The sequence below is a fragment of the Protopterus annectens genome, chromosome 13.part0 (assembly GCF_019279795.1).
Source record: "Protopterus annectens isolate FY-2018-M chromosome 13.part0, PAN1.0, whole genome shotgun sequence".
Lineage (NCBI taxonomy): Eukaryota > Metazoa > Chordata > Ceratodontiformes > Protopteridae > Protopterus > Protopterus annectens.
This window is the reverse complement of record NC_056747.1, coordinates 5,175,181-5,196,887: the sequence shown is the minus strand read 5'-3', so window position 1 is coordinate 5,196,887 and position 21,707 is coordinate 5,175,181. Positions and strand designations below refer to the sequence as shown.

Sequence of the window (21,707 nt, the reverse complement as noted above, 5' to 3'; positions counted from 1 at the left end):
TGAATTATGCTTCTTGTTGTCAGGTACAAGACAAAAAAATTGCGGTGGTGCTGTGGTATCGTTGTCGCCTCACAGTAAGATGTTGTCCTGTTCGATTCTCAGCTAGAGCATCTTCTGTGTGGAGACATGCGTGAATGGGCATACCTTCGTTGAAGGTTGTGCGTCAGGGTTGGCAACTCTGCACGTAAAAGTCTACTGCCAATCATTAGTGGACCGGAGTTCCACTGTGGCGACCCCTAACCGGGAAAAGCTTAAAGAGACAACAACAACAACAGTTGTCAGGTACAAGACAATGCAGAATGCTCTGTCTCACTGAGAGAATTCTCAAAATAATATGTAAAATGTTACTGCTGGGCTAGTCTGCAGAATAACATTGTTTCTGGTCATCTGACATCTAGTTCCCAGGCAAATCCCCATGGCTGAAGCTGGCAGCATTTAGCATTTACCTGTAAAAATATACAGACAAGGGCTTTTGCTCAGATCTTTGGCAGATGATGGAAGTCATAAAACAATTGCATTATTTCATGCTTCTAAAGTAGCAATTAGTTCACTCCAAAGGCAATACAGAAAGCTTCCTAATACAGACTTTGTGTCTCTAACTGCATTGAGACCTGTCAAATAGCCTCTTTTATGGCCTAGCCTATAAGCAAATTCATTTTCAGATATTTTTCTAAAGCTTGCTGAACTGAGGTTAACCTCCTCTATTCCAGTTTCCACTGTTAAAATATATACTTTTAAAAGTTATAATAGTGCATGGACATTTCTATTCTCTTCCAGTAGGGCACACTGTGGATACATTTTAAACACAAGCACTTTACAAATACCTTTTCAGCACAAACATCTGTGCAAAGCAGTTTGATGTACACATGACATACAGTTCCAATACATTTGCAAAACAAGCATCTTATATAAATTAGTTTGATACTCATAAATGACATATAATTATTTACAAAATTCCAGCTAGCTGTGGTGGCATTATCTTCTTTTGTCACAACTAGTATCAACAAGGGTAATTTCTAAACAGTACAGGTATCTGATGGGTTCTTGACAGTTGCACCCAGTTTGAAGTTTTCTGAACATTTAGTTAAGACAATGTCCTAATGATCAGAATTTAGACCAGAGAGGTAGATTCCAAATAAGAGGGGAACCAATACAGACCCAAGGGGAACTCTACAGTTTATCTTGGCTTTCTTTGAATACACAAACTATGTGAGTTCTGTCTTTTAGCCAAATGGCTATTAGAACTTATCACGTAAGGATCTATGTTTAAGTCTAATAGTTTGCTTACAGTTCTGGAATGAGATATAATATCAACTATGTTGGGCATAGCAAGAATAGTACAACCACTGTCAGCTTGTGTGATCCTCTGAAATAAGTTAACAGGCATGATCTCCCTTTGATAAAGGCAGTTTATTGGAGGTCAAGTCTATTGACATTTTTCATAACATTTGTAATGAAAGTGGCTATTGTATGCTCCATAACTGTACAGATCAGACCTGTATGGCTGATAGGTCTATAATTTCCAGAGTCCATGTTAGGGCCACCCTTGTGGGGGGGAGTCACTGCAGTGGTGTTCTAGGATTTAGTCATGTAGCCTTTGGCTATGTTAAACAGTTTGAGGAAAGGTTCATCAAGAGCTTTGTTGGCACTGTTTTTAAGCAGACAAGTATGTTGTCTGTTTCCATAGAGGAAAGGTTTTTGGTCTTTGATAACACCTTAAGAAAATGTTCCTTTTTAATGATAAGGGATGTAAGGTATTTTGGAATGAGTGGTGTTCAAATAGGGGTTTCTAGAGTGAAGTTTGTAGTAAATTTGTTTGCTAATGCATTTGGGTCAGAGCGGGAACCCTTTTAAGGACGAGATCAAAACAATGTTGAATATGTTTTTCTTATGTAGCTAATGGAGGGCTTGTCATTGGCCTTCACTTCTGCAGTGAATCTCCATTCATAGGTCTCTTTACTTCTTATATTACTTCTCAGTTTGGTGGTGATATTTTTATACTGTTCTCTAGGTCACTTTGCTTCTTATAGTACTTCTCAGTTTGGTGGTGATATTTTTATACTGTTCTCTAGGTCACTTTACTTTTCATAGTACTTCTCAGTTTGGTGGCGATATTTTTATACTGTTCTCTAGGTCACTTTACTTTTCATAGTACTTCTCAGTTTGGTGGCGATATTTTTATACTGTTCTCTAGGTCGCTTTACTTCTTGTAGTACTTCTCAGTTTGGTGGCGATATTTTTATACTGTTCTCTAGGTCACTTTACTTCTCATAGTACTTCTCAGTTTGGTGGCGATATTTTATACTGTTCTCATTCTCACCTTAACTGTACAGTTTAAGGAGTTTTTTTTTTATAAGTTTTAAGTTTTATTTATTTTGCTAGACAACCAATGGGTTTGTTTTAAAATTTGCCCTTATATTAGCAGTACTTCAGATTGATTTACACATTTGTCGAACTGGCTCAGAACTTCTTGGTGTACCTGGTTGCTGTGATAGGATCAGTGGTGGTTATCTCATGGGTAAATTTAGTGACCTGTTGGTTTTTGAGAACAAAAGTCACAGTTTTATGGTTTGACTTTCTGAAGAAGGACAGACTGAGAGGCTGCACTGTGTTTGAGAGACTGTAGCTGATGTCATATGAACTCGCTGCATAGTGATTTTATATACTTGGTTGTCACATGAAGTCACACTATAGTGGTTTGACATGATCTGTGCATCACATGAACTCACTGCACAGTGATTTGATAGTCTGCGTGTCATACTAGCTCACTGCATAGTTGTTTGATGTATCATATGAACTTACTGCATAGTAGTTTGATATGGTTGGCATGTCATGAATTTGCTGTTTTGTTGATCGATATGGACTGCATGTTCTAGGAACTCGCTGCATAGTTATTTGATATGGTAGGTGTGTCATATGAACTCACTGCATAGTAGTTTGATAAGGCCTGCATATCTATGAACTTGCTGCATAGTGGTTTGACATGGTTTGCATGTCACATGAACTCGCTGCATAGTGGTTTGACATGGTCTGCATCTTGTAGGAACTTCTTACATAGTTATTTGTTTAATATGGTCTGCATCTCATAGGAACTCACTGCATAGTGGTTTAATGTGGTCTGGATGTTGTAACTCACTGCATAGTGGTTTGATATCGTCTGCATGTCATATGAATTTGCTGCATAAGGTTTGATGTCTGCATGTCACAGGAGCTCAAGTTTATGGATTTGACTGAACTTACTGCATAAGTTGTAGCCCAGTGTAGTTTGCATATCGTGGGAATGCTTTGCAAAGGTCTGTTTTAGGGTGACACACACAGATCACTTTAAAATATGGTTTGCATGCTGTACAAATTCATATGGTTAGCACATCATAGGTCTGTTTTTCATATTTGCTTTTTTGCAGTGGGGCCACAAACCTTGGAAACCATCTTAAATGATCTAAAAGGAACCACAATCTACTCTACTATCAGATCTAAATTTAAAAAATTCCCATTTAAAGATGCAATCTGCATGTGCCTCGATATAACTGGCATAACGTGACCACCTATAACTGGCATAACTTGATCACCTGTAACTGAGAAATATCATAGTACAAACCACCTCACAATTTATCATCCATAGAGAAGCTCTCTTTTCTTGACAAAGTGTCTACTTTTAAGAAAACATAAGTTACATCTCTCGATGAGAATTGACCCCATTTCTAAGTTGTGGCATAACTAGTATTGCTTTCGACTTTGATGTTGGCCTAGCGTGGTGTTTTGTTACTCCTGTTCCTGTCTGCATTGGTTTGTTACTCCTGTTATGTCTGCATTGGTTTGTTACTCCTGTTATATCTGCATTGGTTTGTTACTCTTGTTATGTCTGCATTGGTTTGTTACTCCTGTTACTGTCTGCATTGGTTTGTTACTCCTGATGTTCATCGTGTTGCCCTGCTGCAGTCATCACACTTGGGTTATCCTGTCGTCAGGCGGTCCCGCAGTCGGCCGGAATGCCAAAGTCTTGGTCCAGCATCGGTTGCTGTCGCTTCTTCCCTGACGTCAGTGTGCCAGGGGTATAAATATTGCAACCAACGCCATTTTCTTCAGTCTTTCTTGCCGCGCGGTGCCCGAAGCAGAAGTAGTTCGTAAGTGCCGGTCGGCCGACTCCTGAGATTTTTGAATTCGAATTTCAGACCAAAGTCTTCTATAAAGCTAAGTACCCCTTTGGGGAAACTTTTCTTGCCTCAGACCAATGTCAGAAAAAGTTAACAATTGTATTTCTTGTGGGAAGCAAATACTTCATAAGGATTTTCATTCTTATTGCATACCTTGCCTAGGCCCAGACCACGACGTCACTAGTTGTCGTTTTTGTGCTAGGTTTAATAAACGTACTATTAAAAGACGCTTTGATTTCGCACGACACTACTTCGGTAGAAAATTTAATTGCAGTATGCCGTCGGAGCAACCGACTACCGGCGTGTACAAAAAAACGCAAGGATAAGGACAGACAGCCCAGGCCTAAGCCAGATTCAGAGGCCTCGGCTGGTCCGGTCTCCAGTTCTCTGGTCCTCAATGAGGCTCCGACGCAAACCCTGACTACCGCAGATTTGGAACCCGAGACCGCTTCAGAACTTTTAGCGGAATGTACCAGGCCAACGCAACCTTTTTGTTCAGGCCCTACTGACCACATTGTTGATAAAGTTATCGGTGCTGCAGAAACGCCATTGGTTTCTGAAGGCGTTTTCAGACCGACGCTCACCATTAAAACATTTCCTAAGACGAAGACTCCTAGTAAATCTAAAAGGACTGCACTTCAGTCCCCTGTTCAAGGTCCAATGCCAAAGAAACAGATGCTCAAAATGGCTGAAGATTTGATTTCTTTAATTAGGGGTTCCCAACCTCCTCCTGACAAAAGGCCTAAACAAGAGGAAGATTATGCATCCTCTGAACAAGTGTCCATTTCTTCAGCCTCCTCTGAAGACCAAGATTACTCCTTCTCCCCTTATGAAGATTCTGATGCTGAGGACTCCATTCCCTCAGCTTCTCCTCCTGAAGACTACCCCTTTGGGGAAACTTTACACACTATGAGGGAACATTTCCACTGGGAAGGTCAGGACTACTCTGACTCGAAGAAAAGGCTCAGAGAGTTTCTTTTACTACCCCAGCACAGACCACTTGCCATCCCACCCGTGTTAGACATTGTGGATGATGTTTACTTAGAATCCAGTTTGAACCCAGACTCTCTACCTCCTGCTCCGGCCAAGCCTGACAGATACTATAAAGTGGCTGATTCCCACAAATTTCTATACAAAAGTCCTGTTGCTGACCCAGAGACAATCTCTCAGGGTTCCAAAGGGGCTACGGCTTCTATGGCTAAAAATCCTGTACCCTCTGAAAGGGATTCCAGTGCGCTAGACAGGTGGGGGAAAAAGGTTTACACCTCAGCCACTCTAGCTATGAGGGCACTAAATTGCCAATTTCACATGCTTAAGTATCAGCAATTTCTAATCTCTCAGTTAAAGCAAAGAATCACCACCCTTCCTCAACAGTCTGAATTGAAAGAAATGCAGGATCTGTTGCATGCAACTGAACAGGTGGGCAAATACACCTTACAATGTGGGTTTGATTCTCTGGAGGCCTCCTGCAGAGCAGCTGCCACTGGGTCTGTTATACGTAGGCATGCTTGGTTAAAGGAACAAACTCTGCCTGATCATGTTAAAGCAAAGCTTCTAGAGTGGATGCTCCCTTACAGCAGGATGTTCTTTTTGGAGTTAAAGCAGAAGAAGTCTTAAAGAAAATGGAGGATAATGCATAATCTATGCAGGCAGTCAAAGATTTCCTACAGGTACAGCCCCCTCACTTCAGCAGAAACTGGCCAACAAAAGATTGTTCCTTTCCAGCTACTGACAGACCACAGAGGGATAAATACAGACGCCCAAGAGGCGGAGGACAACCACAAGCCCAGTACAAACCTTGCCAATGGGGCACTACAACACAGAAGGGAGGAGAAGACAGGTCCCAATCTACCAGAAGGCAAACTCAAACTCGCACTTTTTTCAGACAACTGGCACATTGCCACAAAGGACAAATGGGTCCTAGACATTAATTTCACGAGAATACAGATTCCATTTTCACACCTTGCCAACGATAAGAGGAATGCCAAACCTGCCACAAAATCAATGGGCAGAGGGACAAAAGCAAATTACAGCTCTCATGGACATGAGAGCCATTCAACTGGTACCTACTCGAGAGCAAGGACAAGGATTTTACTCAAGACTCTTTCTAGTGCCCAGAAAGGACAATGCCTGGAGACCTATTCTGGACCATTCAATTTTAAACACATTCTTACAAGTACCCAAATTCAAGATGCTAACAGCTTCTTCCCATGTTGGGCAAGGAGGCATGGCTAGTAACGTTGGACCTCAAGGAGGCATACCTGCATGTCCCTATCAGACAAAGTTGCAGAAGATACCTCCGTTTCATTGCAGGTTCAACCCATTACCAATTCTCTGCACTGCCCTTTGGCTTATCTACTGCGCCCAGAGTCTTCACAAAATGCCTGGCACCAGTAATTGCATACTGCAGACAAAGAGGAATTCAAATATACTCATACCTGGACGACTGCCTCATCCAAGCAGAAAGCAAGGACATTCTCTTACATCATCTGGCTTTTGTAAAACATCTACTAAACTGCCTGGGGTACACAGTAAACGAAAAGAAGTCAAAACTAGTACCCTCACAAAATATGACATTCCTGGGTGCCAGCTTGAACACAACGGCCCAGAAGGCTTATCTGATGCCAGACAAGCAACTACAGCTGACTCAATATTTCAAAACATTGGCAACAAAGACCCAATTAACTGCAAGAAAAATTCTGCAGGCTTTGGGCTTCATGGCATCTTGCATACTACTAATACCATTTGCAAAGCTGCATATGAGGAAATTACAGACAAAAAGCGTATGGTCTCAACACAGCCACAGCTTGGACACAATGATATCTCTCATTCCCTGCCTACAACAGGAGTTTCTATGGTGGTCACAGGCATGTCACCTCAACAAGGGTCAGCCATTCACCTTGCCCCCAGCCAGGCAGACTATCACAACAGATGCATCAGACTACGCCTGGGGGGCACACATGGCAGGGCAGTGCGTTCAAGGCAAATGGACTGCAGACCGAAGGAATCTGCACATCAATCAAAAAGAAATGCTAGCTGTACAGGAAACTCTCACAGCCTTCAAGAATCTATTACATCCAGGACAACTTACAATAAAGATGGACAACACCACAGTGATGTGGTACATAAACAAACAAGGGGGTACTCACTCCTACCCTCTATGCAGGCAAGCAATGATGTTATGGAACACAGCTCTGGCTTACCAAGTTCATTTACAAGCTCAATTCCTGCCAGGAAAGAAGAACACATTGGCAGACGACCTCGGCAGAAACATCATGGATCCCCACGATGAAAACTAGATCCACAAGTATTTACAATAACTCAAAAATGGGGCCTTCCAGACATAGACCTGTTTGCCAGTCCTTAAAACTACCAACTGCCAAAATTTTGTACAAGGGCATTCCACCATCAAGCTTGGAAAGTGGACGCTCTCTCCTTTAGTTGGAAAAACCTGATAGCATATGCCTTTCCTCCACTACCTCTTCTCACAAAGTTTCTTTTGAAGGTCAAAAAGGAGAAACCACGACTGATTCTCATAGCCCCAGACTGGCCACGCCAGCACTGGTACCCGCTATTGAAGAATATGGCTCACAGCCCACCATGGATATTGCCTCAAATACCCCATTTGCTCACGCAACAAAACAAGCAGATTCTACACAGCCAGCTCAAAATCTTAAACCTGGCTGCATGGCAAATCTGTTAAACATCCAACCAGCCCCTCTTTCACAAGCAGTTCTGGATGTTGTACTGGAAGCCAGGAGGCCAAGCACCAGGAAGGCTTACTCGGACAAATGGAAAAGGTTTTCTGCCGGGAACCAAGCTAAAGGCCAAGACACAACTCAGCCTCATATGCCTCATATTCTGCAGTATTTATCTGAGATGTTGCTTAAAGAACTTTCCTTCTCCTCAATTAAAATTCATGCTTCAGCTATTTCAGCTCACTACGACACAAATCCACCTTTATTTTCAAATCCTCTACTAAGGCAGTTCCTCAGAGGGGCAAAAAACATTAGACCACCTAGAAGAGCTCCTACACCAACATGAGACCTCAACTTTGTTCTGGAAAAACTAACATTACCTCCCTTTGAACCAGCTTTCTCTGCAGACTTTCAGTTCCTATCTTGGAAGACTGCCTTGCTCCTGGCAATAACTTCTGCTAGGAGAGTATCAGAATTACAGGCACTAATGGCAGTGGAACCTTTTCCTCATTTTTCATCAAGAGAGAGTTTCTCTACGAACTAATCCGTCCTTCATTCCTAAGGTGGTTTCCAGTGTAGCTTTAAATCAAACCATCCACCTATCTACTTTCTTCCCCAATCCACAGAACAAAGGTGAGAGACTCTTGCATTCCTTGGACATTCACAGGTAGCTTCATTACTACTTGGATAAAACTAAGGCTTTCAGAAAAACTGACCAGCTCTTTATATCCTATGCTACAACTTCTCAAGGGAGGGCTGTATCCAAACAAACAATTTCTAAATGGATAGGCCATTGCATACGGTTCTGTTATACCCATCATCGGAAACCAGTTCCTCCTACCATTAGATCCCACTCTACCAGGGCAACAGCTACCTCTACAGCCTTTCTCAGAATTCCAAAGTCTAGGTCTGGCGTCGGATGTCGTCACTTCTTCCCTGACGTCAGTGCGACAGGGGTATAAAAGAACCAGCCGATGCCATTTTCTTCAGTCTTTCTTGCCGTGCGGTGCCCGAAGCAGAAGCAGTTCGCAAGTGCCGGTCGGCCAGCTCCTGAGATTACGAATATTTTTCAACTGAAGTCTTCTTGAAAGCTAAGTACCCTGTTGGGGAAACTTTTCTTGCCTCAGACCGATGTCAGACAAAGTTAATAATTGCATTTCATGTGGAAAGCAAATACCGCATAAGGATTTTCATTCCCTCTGCATTCCTTGCTTAGGCCTAGACCACGATGTCTCGGCCTGCTGTTTTTGTGCTACATTCAACAGACGTTCTATTAAGCGTTGGGCGGAGTTCGCCCAACACTATTTTGGCAAAAAGTTTAATTACATTATGTCATCGGATACTCCGACTCCAGTTTTGAGTAAAAGACGCAAAGATAAGGACCGACATATGAGGTCCGCGACTTCTACCGACACCACGCTAAAGCCGACTACAGGTGCTCCGGTTCTCAGCGAGGTGCCTACGCAGCCCCTGACTACCGATGACACTTCATTGGCGGTGTCTTCTGTGCCTGAGGTCGCATGTGCCTGAGGTCGCAGGCTCTTCGGCCCACACCCCAACTACAGATACCGAAGCCACTCTTGGCAGGGAAACTCAGAGTTTAGACAGGCCTGCCACCTCTCAAGGTGTCTTCAGGCCGCCTTCTTCTTTTTCCATTAAGGCTTTCACTAAGTCCAAAGCAGCCATGCATGCTAAAAGACAAGCTCCACAGGGCCCCTCTCAAGGCCCCATGCCTAAAAAGCAGATGCTCAAAATGGCTGAGGATTTGATTACTCTTATCAGGGGTTCTCAACCCCCCTCGGACAAAAGGCCCAGAGTGGAGGAAGAATACCCTTCCTCGGACCAGGCCTCCATTACTTCAGAACATTCTGAAGACCAGGAACATTCATACTCCCCTTTTGAAGATTCTAATGCAGAGGAGTCCATTCCCTCTGTCTCCCCCCGTGAGGATTACTCTTTTGGGGAAACCCTACATACCTTGAGGGAACACTTCCACTGGGAAGGCCAAGAGTACTCAGACTCCAAGAAAAGGCTTAGGGATTTCCTCTTGCTCCCTCAGCACAGGCCTCTGGCTATATCTCCTGTCTTAGACATATTAGATGATGTGTATTCGGAGGCTAGCCTTAACCCTGATTCTTTACCTCCAGCATCAGTCAAGCCTGACGGGTATTACCGGGTTCCTGATTCACACCAATTCCTGTACAAAAGCCATGCGGCTGACCCAGAAACTATTTCACAGGGTCCCAAGGGAATTAAGGCCTCCACTGCCAAAAATCCATTACCTGCAGAGAGAGATTCCAGAGCTTTAGAAAGGTGGGGGAAAAAGGTATACACCTCAGCCACCTTAACCATGAGGGCATTAAACTGTCAGTTCCATATGTTAAAGTATCAACAGTTTCTGTTATCTCAGTTGAAAAGCAAAATGTCACAACCTGAACAACCAGACTTGAAGGAGTTGCAGGATTTGTTACATAGTGCAGAGCAAGTGGGTAAACATACCTTGCAATGTGGTTTTGATGCTTTAGAGGCCTCATGTAGAGCTGCTGTTACAGGATCAGTCATACGTAGACATGCTTGGCTCAGAGCAAACCTTACCAGGTCATGTCAAAGCTAAATTACTAGATGCACCTCTTCAAAAAGATGTATTGTTTGGTGTTAAAGCTGAGGAGGTATTAAAGAAAATGGAGGAAAAGGCAAAATCAATGCAAACATGATGGTAGCCCAGAATATTTGTGGGTTTCTTTGATTTTTGATTGGATACTGCTATAGCAGTTCATTTTGCCTTTTCTAATGTTTTTCTTTTTTTTAGATTTATTTTGTAGTTCTAGATATGTTAGTTGTAGTTTTGTCATTGAGCCATTTCTCCCAGGCTTTATCTCTAGTTTTTAACAGAGATCCTGTTTGTTTGGTTTGCCAGGGGACATAATTGGATTTTATCTTTATTGATCTTGGGGGGGGGGGGGGCAAGATGTTTAGGATATTGAGGAAGGGTGATTAAAGTATTCAACTGCAGTATCTAAAGGGAAATTTTTGAGTGGTACCCAGTTGCATTTTTTAAACTAGTTATGAAGTCTTGGGGGATAAATCTTTTCTTATCTTTGATTTGGTGGTAAGTTTTTGTGGATTTAATCAGTGTCGGAGAATGTAAGTTGGAACATGGTCACTGAGGCTGTAGGGATGAATTTGGCCTGTTTGTAAGGATCCAGTCCAGGACTGAATGTTTGCTTGATGTTTTGTCTGCTGTAGTACAAGTTTGGATTGTTTGTGAGAAACTGTGTAGGTTAATGTAGTCAGTGGGATTTTGATAGCTACAGGAAAGCCATCCATTATAATTTGTTTCCTGAGAGAAGGATGTTGCTGTCCTGTTTAGGATGTTTACTCTAGAGTAGTCAGATTGTTCCAGGTGGGATGTTTACTAGAGTAGTCAGATTGTTCCAGGTGGGATGTTTACTAGAGTAGTCAGATTGTTCCAGGTGGGATGTAGGCTACCACTATGTTCGGATGTTTCTTTGGGTTAATTGTTAGTTTAGTAAACAGAATTTTGGTGTTCAAGTTTGGGATGGTTAAGTCTAAAGTTTCTAAATTGATATTGTTTTTGTATAGAAAGGCTGTACTACCACCTATTTTCTTTTGTGTATCTGACTTATGTATATTGTATCCTGGGGAAGTATTTTATTACTAGAGATGTTTAGTTTTGGACAGGTTTCTGGTTATAAGGACTGTATCTGGAGTATATAGAGCAAGGGTGGCATGCAGATCTTGAATTTTGTTCATGATGCTTCTGAGATTTCTGTTAAGTAGTAAATCATTATCTTTTCTGGGGAGAGTTGATAGTTGTTGGGGCTGGGTTGGGGTGTGAAGATCTAGATGGGTTGGATTGGTTTGGGGGCCACGGTTGGGGTCGATATCTCCTGTATGAATTGTAATGCAATTTGAACTATAAATTTTAAGTATTTTGATATAAACTTATATTTCTGTGTAACATTAGGATAAGATTGTTGTCTGCATAAGGTAAATGCTACATAGTTTGTTTTTGGGATTATAGAAGTTCTGTACGATAAGAGGTTATGTGAGCTGCAATAGATAGAAATAGCAGGAATGATTAGTATAAAGTTATCATATTGCTTACTACTCATGTTTTTAATCTAAGTTAAAGTAATAATGTTATAGGTGGGTAGGAATAATTGTTAGTTGTAACTGCATTTTGATATGTGGAGGATTTAAAACTGTTATTTTGTCTGGTTATGACTTAGTACATTAAAAGATGTAAGCAGCAGGTTGTTACGTTAGGAGTGTCATATATGGGAGTTGGTACGATACAATGTCAATGGATAATTGGAATGATATAAATATGGATTTTCTTTGTTGTGATTGGATTGCTTTATTTAAGGGGAGTGGCTATTTGGAAATAAGTTTAGGCATTGAGTGGGGTGAATGGGAAAAAGGGGTAGGGTAGTGGAGAGAGCCTGAGTGAAGTGAGGGTGAATGGAGTGGGTAGAGCCACTGTGCCTGGGATCAGAAAAAACAATCAACAAAATGGTCTGGGTTGAAGGTAGGTAGGAAGTTAAAAGCACTGTAGTCTTTAGGTAATTTTTTGGCTTTAAAGCAAGTAGTCTTTATTTATTAGTAATCAACAGTCTGGGGAAATTATACTGCAGTAATCACAAAATAGCTATAGGGTAATTATTTTTTTCTTAATATTATACACTAGCAACAGCTATAAGGATAAAAACTACAGCTCTAGGTAATTAAGTTTACTATTTTGCCCAACAACAACTAAGGGGAGAAAAAATACAGGTATAGGCAATTTTGCTTACTGGTTTACTAGTGACAGCTATAAGGAGAAAAACTACAGCTATAGGTAATTAAGCTTGCTATTCTGCCCAACAACAACTAAGGGAAGAAAAATACACAATTTATTTATCAGATTTGAGAATATCGTCCCTGGTGGTGTGCTCTCCAATACCCCAATAACAAGCCATTTAAATAATCAGAGTCCCAACTGTGACCTACATTGAGTTTTTTATGTTGCAAGTTCTTTTCTTCAGTACTTTACAGTTCCTGGTCACTTGAGTGAGTTCATTGAGCACAGTTAAAAGAAAGTACAGCTGAAATGCTGGATATTTTCAGGGATAGCTGCTAGATGAGAGATGGGCAATGGGGAGCACACAGGTTCATAGGTTCATAGATTAGTACTAGGCTAACTACCCTTGTGGGCCATTTCAAGCCTAGCCAGTTACCCCTTGTGAGAATCAAACCCTGCACCTTGTGTCTGTAAGGTAAACACCTTAACCATTATGCCATCCTCCCACCCTTAGGACCAGCTAACTGTTGATATTGGGTAATCCCATATGTTCTGAAGTGGTTCATGTTTCCAGTGCTTCTCAGCTACTTCTGTACCATAGTGTTTGCACATTCCCCGGTGGAACAGTCTTGCCACGTTATTGTACACTATCGGTGGTGACATTTTACTTGTTTCCTTCCTATCTGTTGTTACTCTGTGGTTTTCTGGTAACATTTTATTCATTACTAGTTTTGCTGAGCAGTAATGTCTTGCCACGTTATTGTACACTATCGGTGGTGACATTTTACTTGTTCCCTTCCTATCTGTTGTTACTCTGTGGTTTTCTGGTAACATTTTATTCATTACTAGTTTTGCTGAGCAGTAATGTCTTGCCACGTTATTGTACACTATCGATGGTGACATTTTACTTGTTCCCTTCCTATCTGTTGTTACTCTGTGGTTTTGTGGTAACATTTTATTCATTACTAGTTTTGCTGAGCAGTACAGTCTTGCCACATTATTGTACACTATCGGTGGTGACATTTTACTTGTTCCCTTCCTATCTGTTGTTACTCTGTGGTTTTCTGGTAACATTTTATTCATTACTAGTTTTGCTGAGCAGTAATGTCTTGCCACGTTATTGTACACTATCGGTGGTGACATTTTACTTGTTCCCTTCCTATCTGTTGTTACTCTGTGGTTTTCTGGTAACATTTTATTCATTACTAGTTTTGCTGAGCAGTAATGTCTTGCCACGTTATTGTACACTATCGGTGGTGACATTTTACTTGTTCCCTTCCTATCTGTTGCTACTCTGTGGTTTTGTGTAACATTTTATTCATTACTAGTTTTGCTGAGCAGTAATGTCTTGCCACGTTATTGTACACTATCGGTGGTGACATTTTACTTGTTCCCTTCCTATCTGTTGTTACTCTGTGGTTTTGTGTAACATTTTATTCATTACTAGTTTTGCTGAGCAGTAATGTCTTGCCACGTTATTGTACACTATCGGTGGTGACATTTTACTTGTTCCCTTCCTATCTGTTGCTACTCTGTGGTTTTGTGTAACATTTTATTCATTACTAGTTTTGCTATTGTACACTATCGGTGGTGACATTTTACTTGTTCCCTTCCTATCTGTTGTTACTCTGTGGTTTTGTGTAACATTTTATTCATTACTAGTTTTGCTGAGCAATAATGTCTTGCCACGTTATTCTACAATATCGATGGTGACATTTTACTTGTTCCCTTCCTATCTGTTGTTACTCTGTGGTTTTGTGTAACATTTTATTCATTACTAGTTTTGCTGAGCAGTAACATATTCTATTTCTGCTGTATCTTGTGAATTTCTCTTAGTAGTCCTGATTACTGTGTTCATCCATTTTCAGTCTTCTACCAGTTTGGGTCTTATTGACTTTCTGTAATCTATTTCTTTCATCCGTGTTAATGTGGCCATCCATCTTTATTAAGTCAAGCAGGTCTTACCTTAAATCGTTTTCTTCTGGATTGAGGATGGTCTTCTTTGTTCTTTGCTTCCTGCATGAAATCTACAGAAATTTCCTGAAAATCTTTCTCTGGCTTATCCTCTTCCAATGCTGCTACTTCCACGTGGGAGTCCTTTGGCCCATCACTCTGCAGCATTACCTGTGGTGGAGGTGTTACTCTTTCTTGCTTCTTCTCTTAGTGCACAACTTCACCTAGACTATTGCACAGGTCTCCTATTGAAGGTCCCAGAACATCACCATCATCATGAGGTGAGTTGTCTTCAGATGCCTGCTGCTGTACCTGTTGCAAATCCCATCTTTGTGCTAGTGTGTAGATAATGGCCTCTCAAGCTTGAGGTACTCACTCCTGAGCCTGTTTTCAACTGTCTTATGAGTGTTGGGACAGCATGAACTTAAACCATGCAACAAGACTTGTTGTTAGTGTATTAGAACTGGGATTAATTAAATGCAGAGAAGTGTAGTATTGTCATCTTTGGTAAACACATCACAACAGGATGCTCTGCACTGCAAACAGATGAAGTGGTTTGAGATATCAGTACCTTTTTGTACAGCTCCCTGTTCTTAGTCTTATTCTTGTAATTGGAGATTCAATCAGTTATTAGAGAAACTGATACTTATATCTGCAGAGAAGATAATGAACATATAATGTTATGCTTTCCAAGAGCAAAAATAGAAGATGTGAGACAGGCCTTGAAATGCCTTAATGTAAAGAAGTATGGATCCATTTTTATTCATGTCGGTACAAATGATGTCATCTGCAAGGATTCTCTGACTGTTAGTAGTGAACTGATAGCCCTCTTAGATAGTGTAACTTATACTGGTGTCTGCACGTATTTTTCACAAATCACCTGTAGAAAGGATAGTCACGTTACTGAGACTGAAAAGATTTTTTGGATAAATACCTACATGGAAAAAATGTCCTGTTTTAAACGATAAGAATGTGTAGAGCATCCAAGCGTAGTTTTGAGCACGTGTTCAGACAGGATGGCGTGCATTTGTCAACATCAGGGAAGAGAATTTTTGCAGCAGATATTTTGCAATGGTTGACAAACACAAGGCAGGATTTTTACCAGGTCGAAAATTTAACAGTTCACAGATAGCAACATTTTATGCATCTCTGGATGTTAATGATAGGAGCATTAATAATAAAGTTTTTTATTGGAAAAGTTTACTACATTCCCACAAAATTAATGATGTTATTGTTTGTGAAACATGGTTAAAGAACAATGACTGGAAACCAGTTCTGTCGAGGTATAAATGTTTTTACTGTAACAGACATTCTAACAAAATAAAATCAGGTGGAAGTGTTTTGGTAGGGATTAAAGACAGCTATGAGACCTGTGATTATTACATGTTAAGTGATAACACCAATACTATAGACTGTGTAACTGTGACAATAAAGACAATCCTGGAACATATAACAATTGTTGGAGTGTACAAACCACCAAAGTCAAGTGCAGATGACCTAGAGGAATTCATACATTTCTTACATGAGACACAGGCGGGAGGAATAGTATTAGCTGGGGACTTAAATTTACCAGAAACAGAGTGGAGTACTATTGATTCAACAGTGTTAGTAAGGACATTATTCACAATGTATATTCAGGAACAACAGTTGCTTCAGACTGTAAAAAAAAAATACCAGGGGACAGAACCTACTAGACATGATTAGTGTTCCTAAAGAAATTATTGTTACTTCAGATCGAGTTTTACCACCATCGATGTGCAGTGATCATGAGGTTATAAATGTTAGTTTGTTGCTAGATAATTCTATCAAACTAAAATCTAAACCAATGCACAGAAGGTTAATTACAGATTATATGGAAGCAAAACAGTCACTATGTAAAACTAACTGGAGTGAGGTGTTCAGTGGGAAAACTGCAGATGGAATGTGGAAAGTTTTGAAAGAGAAACTGACTGCAAAAAAATCAAAAAAATGTTTAACATCAGGATCTAGGCATACAACATCAGGGGGTATATTTCCATAAGAACAAGATATCTGCTTAAATTGAGAGACAAAAATATAAGAAATGGAAGAGAAGTTGAACTACAACTTTGAAAACTGAAATAAACAAGCTGGACAACCAGATTAAGCATAATGTGAGACAAGATCAAGAAAAATTTGAAGAAAATGTGTATAAAGATATTGAGCATAATAGCAAACCTTTTTATAGATACATAAGATAAGGACACACACATATTGATAAACTGTGTACAGATTCTAAAATGTTATTCGACACAACAGATTATAGATATATTTAGAAAATCGTATGCAAAACAGTTTGGCTCCACAAAAGGGGTGGTAAGTTGTCCTAGTGACATCCAGGTGTAACCCCAGATACTAGAATCAAATTAGATTATATTGAAAAAGAACTGTGCAAACTGGATCCAAACAAAGCACAGGGAGGAGACGGAATTAGTAACAATGATCTGAGAACACTGGAGCAAGAACTTACACTGCCAATTACATCTGTTATTCACTAGGTCATATAAATATGGGGAGATTCCTCAAGATTGGAGACATGCACATATTAAACAGTCTTTAAGGGAAAGGGGGGAGTAAGACAAACCCAGAATAATATAGGGCCTTAAGTCTACTTTCATGTTGTAGAAAAATAATGTAGAAGGTAATATTGGATAAGTTATTGTCAGAAATGGATAGGTTGGGACTTGAAACCATATATCAGCATGCATATGTTGAAAATAGATCGATTACCACCTGTAACATGATGTTCTATAACAATATAACAGCTATGAATGAAAAATTGTGCTGTGATGTAATTTATATAGATTTAACTTCAGCATTTGACAGGGTCATACACAAAACACTGATCAATAAATTAGTACAACTAGCTATTGATGTTTTCGATAAGATGGACAGCTGCATGGCTTACAAATAGGACATGGCAAGTATCATACAGCAACTGGACAGGTGACATCCTTGGTTACAGTCAGGGTGTCCCACAGGGCTCTGTCCGAGGCCCTTACTTGTTTAGATTGTATCTTTCAAACCTACCGATGTCCTTCAAGAATGCAACTGCAGTCCTTACATATGGGTTGTCCTGCCTCAGGCAGCCCTTCGGTCGGCCGGATTCCAAAGTCTGGGTCCGGCGTCGGCTGATGTCGCCTCTTCCCCAACGTCAGAGCAGCTGGGGTATAAAAGCATCAGCCGAAGCCATCTTCTTCAGTCTTTCTTCGGGCACAGGAGAATAATATGCTGATAAATTCATAAAAAAACTAAGCATATGAGATTTGGGAGACATAGATTGAAAAGTGAATATTTAATACAGCACACAGTGATTGAAAACTGTAGACTCATTTAAAGACCTGTGTAGATTCAGCTATGAGTTTTTTTAATCATATCAACCAATTGGCTAATGATATAGAACTATAGGTTGTATAAAATGACTTATAAATTCTAGGAAATAAAAAATGAAGTCATTGTTTGTTAGTTACATTAGATCTAAACTTGAATATGGAATAACAATATAGAAACCCTATAACAAAGCAACCATGAGTAAACTGGAAAGAGTACAGTGGAAATGTACCAAGGGCATCCATGGATGTGAAAATCTAAGTTATTATGAAAGACTAAAATATCTGAACTTGTACAGTGTTTCTTACAGATATTTAAGAGAAGATCTTATTCAGGTATATAGGGCATTTAGTGACAACTACCTCTGGGAATGTTTGGGGTTATCAAAAAGTACTAAAGAATCATCAGATAACCTCTGTAGAAGGTTCTATATGTATGAGAAGTGCACTAACTGGTTCTCTGACAGAGTAGCTGATGCATGGAACAGACTACCAAATTACATTAAAGCAAGTACTAGTTTAGAGATTTTTAAGAACATGCTGGACACATTATGGGAACAAGTGTTTTGGTTTATTGGCAAGCTAGAAGAACATTAATGCCCGTGCTTGAAATATTTGTATGTATGTATTGCGTGTGTGTGTGTGTGTGTGTGTGTGTGTGTGTGTGTGTGTGTGTGTGTGTGTGTGTGTGTGTGTGTGTGTGTGTGTATTCTTTGATTAGCATATAGCAGTAGATATCAGGAAATCTTTCTGTCTAGCCCAATTAGTAATGAAAGTTATTTCATTCAGGTCAAAAAAACATTGACATTCTGCCCTGATCTGACCAGCTGTAGAATGTAATGCTGTTTTAGAAGGGTATTCAACGATTCTATGAGAGTTCATCAAAGTGCACCAGAATCAAACCACAGAACATCAAAAGCATATAGAACAAAAAATAAAATCATCACATCCCCCTACTCCACCTTACTAATGCTGACCCCATCCCTACACCTTAGCTATGAAAAACGCTTTCCCTAACATTTTCACTAAACAAAACACTCCATGGCACATACAGCAACATACCTGCATAAGACTAAATGTATTCCATAACCTAATCCTTATCATAACACTAACCTGCCAGAAAACACTCTATACATGCCCACACCCACCAGTAAATCTGTCCACTTACTCTGAGCCCTTAATCAAACCCTAACCTGGACATAGGTGCACATACACTCCTACCTGTAATGGTTAAACTTTTGATATAGCCAAAATTTTTTGTATTGCAGCAAAATCCTACTACCATAATACGAATGTTTGAATTTCCTGCTTTTGATGCATCTCTCACCCCAAACACGTTTTCAAACAAGTAGCTATTTGACACTGGAAAAATGATCTGAACGTATACAGCAGTAAATGCCCCATAGACTCCTACCTAGGAATATGACTGGACTGAAGATCCTCCGCTACCAAAGCAGGCTTGAAGCTCTGTTCCTATATTCTGTTTATTATAGTCTTTCATGAGGGGATTTTTGTTTAGCATTCTATGTCGTTAAGGACTTGACCTTATTTGATTTTCTACATCTCACCTCCACAAAACAACTGGCTTTTCAAACACTAAGTCTAAAGACTTGACTGTCCATCACATAAGTAAAACATACTAGAAGGACATAGTTACGACTCAATACTTCCCGAGCTGTAGAATAATCTTACTTTACATAGTTACGACTCAGTACTTCCCGATCTGTACAATAATCTTTCTTTACATACTTAAGACTCCGTACTTCCCGATCTGTACAATAATCTTACTTTACATAGTTACGACTCAGTACACCCTGATCTGTAGAATAACCTTTCTTTACATACTTAAGACTCCGTACTTCCCGATCTGTACAATAATCTTTCTTTACATACTTAAGACTCCGTACTTCCCGATCTGTACAATAATCTTACTCTACACAAGCATGATACCCTCATTCCTTTAAGTCAAACATTGACAATTGGATGAGCATCTGTAATTCTTCCCCCTTGGCCCTTCAACAGGCAGGATGCGGCCTTTGAGGGCAAATATGGTTAGGGAATTAAAGTCCATGGACTAACTCTTCCTGAGTAATTCTGTGAAACGAAAATTGAAATAAATAAATAAGTAAATATGGTTATACTGTGAAAACTTGTTGCAGCTATCAGGACTTTATGTAGCTGGTGTGCTTTAGGAACTTGTTACATAGTTTAGAATTGATAGAGATTGCTCTTCTTGCAAACTGATTGCATAGATGTGGATTTGTTATGTTCACATGCTGTAAGAACTCAACCACCTAGGTCTGATATATGGTTTGAATTTTGCAACACTTCAAGACGCTTTGCATGTCATATAAGCTTGCTGCATATGACAGGATTTGATGTTACTGTAGCTGATGAGTAGCCAATAACCACTAATCGATTTGTTTTGAATTTACAGAAAGAAATGACATCACAGATGTGCCACTGAATACTGGAACCTTATTCCATGTTATCGTCATTAATTTTCTAAACCACTGACTTCCAAGTTTTCTGTAGCATACATATTTGAGACATCAGACTTTTAAAAAAAAAAAAAAAAAAAAAAAAGTGTTTTGAAGAAGGCATCTGAATGAATTGCTATCTTCAGTTATTCAAAGCCGGGATACTGATCTCGTATTTTAGAGATTTCAAAATAAATGGAGTGAACTCTGTTTGGTGTGCTTTGGCATTGTCTGTAAATACATTTGAGGTTTGCCTTTCAGATCTTAAAACAAGTCTACATAACACCTGATGTGGTAAGTAAATGTACATGGTAGTTTATCATGTGGAGCCTGTCCTGATGTATTGTGAACATTTGATAAATACTTGATCTTTTTACAGGAGTGTCATTTTTTTTTTTGTTTTTTAATTTTCATTTTATATCTGAAAAAGTCCAGTGATATATAGCTCATTTATAGGGTTTGCCTGGCATTTATAAGCTGCAGTGCAGTTTTTATCAACACACATCAAAACCGTACAAACGTAGAATACCAAAAAAGGGGTAGACACACGTCAGAAATCTGAACACATCAAAACCGTACAAACTTAGAATACCGAAAAAGGGTAGACGCGTGTCAGAAATGTGAACACATCAAAACCGTACAAATTTAGAATACCGAAAAAGGATAGACACGTGTCGGAAATCTGAACACATCAAAACCGTACAAACTTAGAATACCGAAAAAGGGAAGACACGTGTCAGTAATTTGAGCACATCAAAACCGTACAAACTTAGAATACCAAAAAAGGGTCGACACATGTCTGAAATCTGAAAACATCAAAACCGTACAAACTTAGAATACTGAAAAAGGGTCGACACGTGTCAGAAATGTGAACACATCAAAACCGTACAAACTTAGAATACCGAAAAAGGGTCGACACATGTCAGAAATGTGAACACATCAAAACCGTACAAACTTAGAATACCAAAAAAGGGTCGATACGTGTCTGAAATGTGAACACATCAAAACCGTACAAACTTAGAATACCGAAAAAGGGTCGACACGTGTCAGAAATCTGAACACATCAAAACCGTACAAACTTAGAATACCGAAAAAGGGTAGACGCGTGTCAGAAATGTGAACACATCAAAACCGTACAAATTTAGAATACCGAAAAAGGATAGACACGTGTCGGAAATCTGAACACATCAAAACCGTACAAACTTAGAATACCCAAAAAGGGTCGACACATGTCAGAAATCTGAACACATCAAAACCGTGCAAACGTAGAC

The 21,707-nt window shown here is 39.9% G+C and overlaps 1 protein-coding gene across 1 annotated transcript in view; it reads left to right on the top strand.

The window, feature by feature from the left end:
• The window catches only part of MOB3A (MOB kinase activator 3A), a 308,074-nt gene extending 287,428 nt beyond the window's left edge, over positions 1 to 20,646 (top strand). Inside the window, exon 4 of the mRNA XM_044055495.1 lies at positions 20,394 to 20,646. Coding sequence (XP_043911430.1) covers positions 20,394 to 20,423 — 30 coding nt within the window. The 3' untranslated portion in view covers positions 20,424 to 20,646. The remainder of the gene's footprint in view (positions 1 to 20,393) is intronic.
• Positions 20,647 to 21,707: the final 1,061 nt, after the last annotated feature.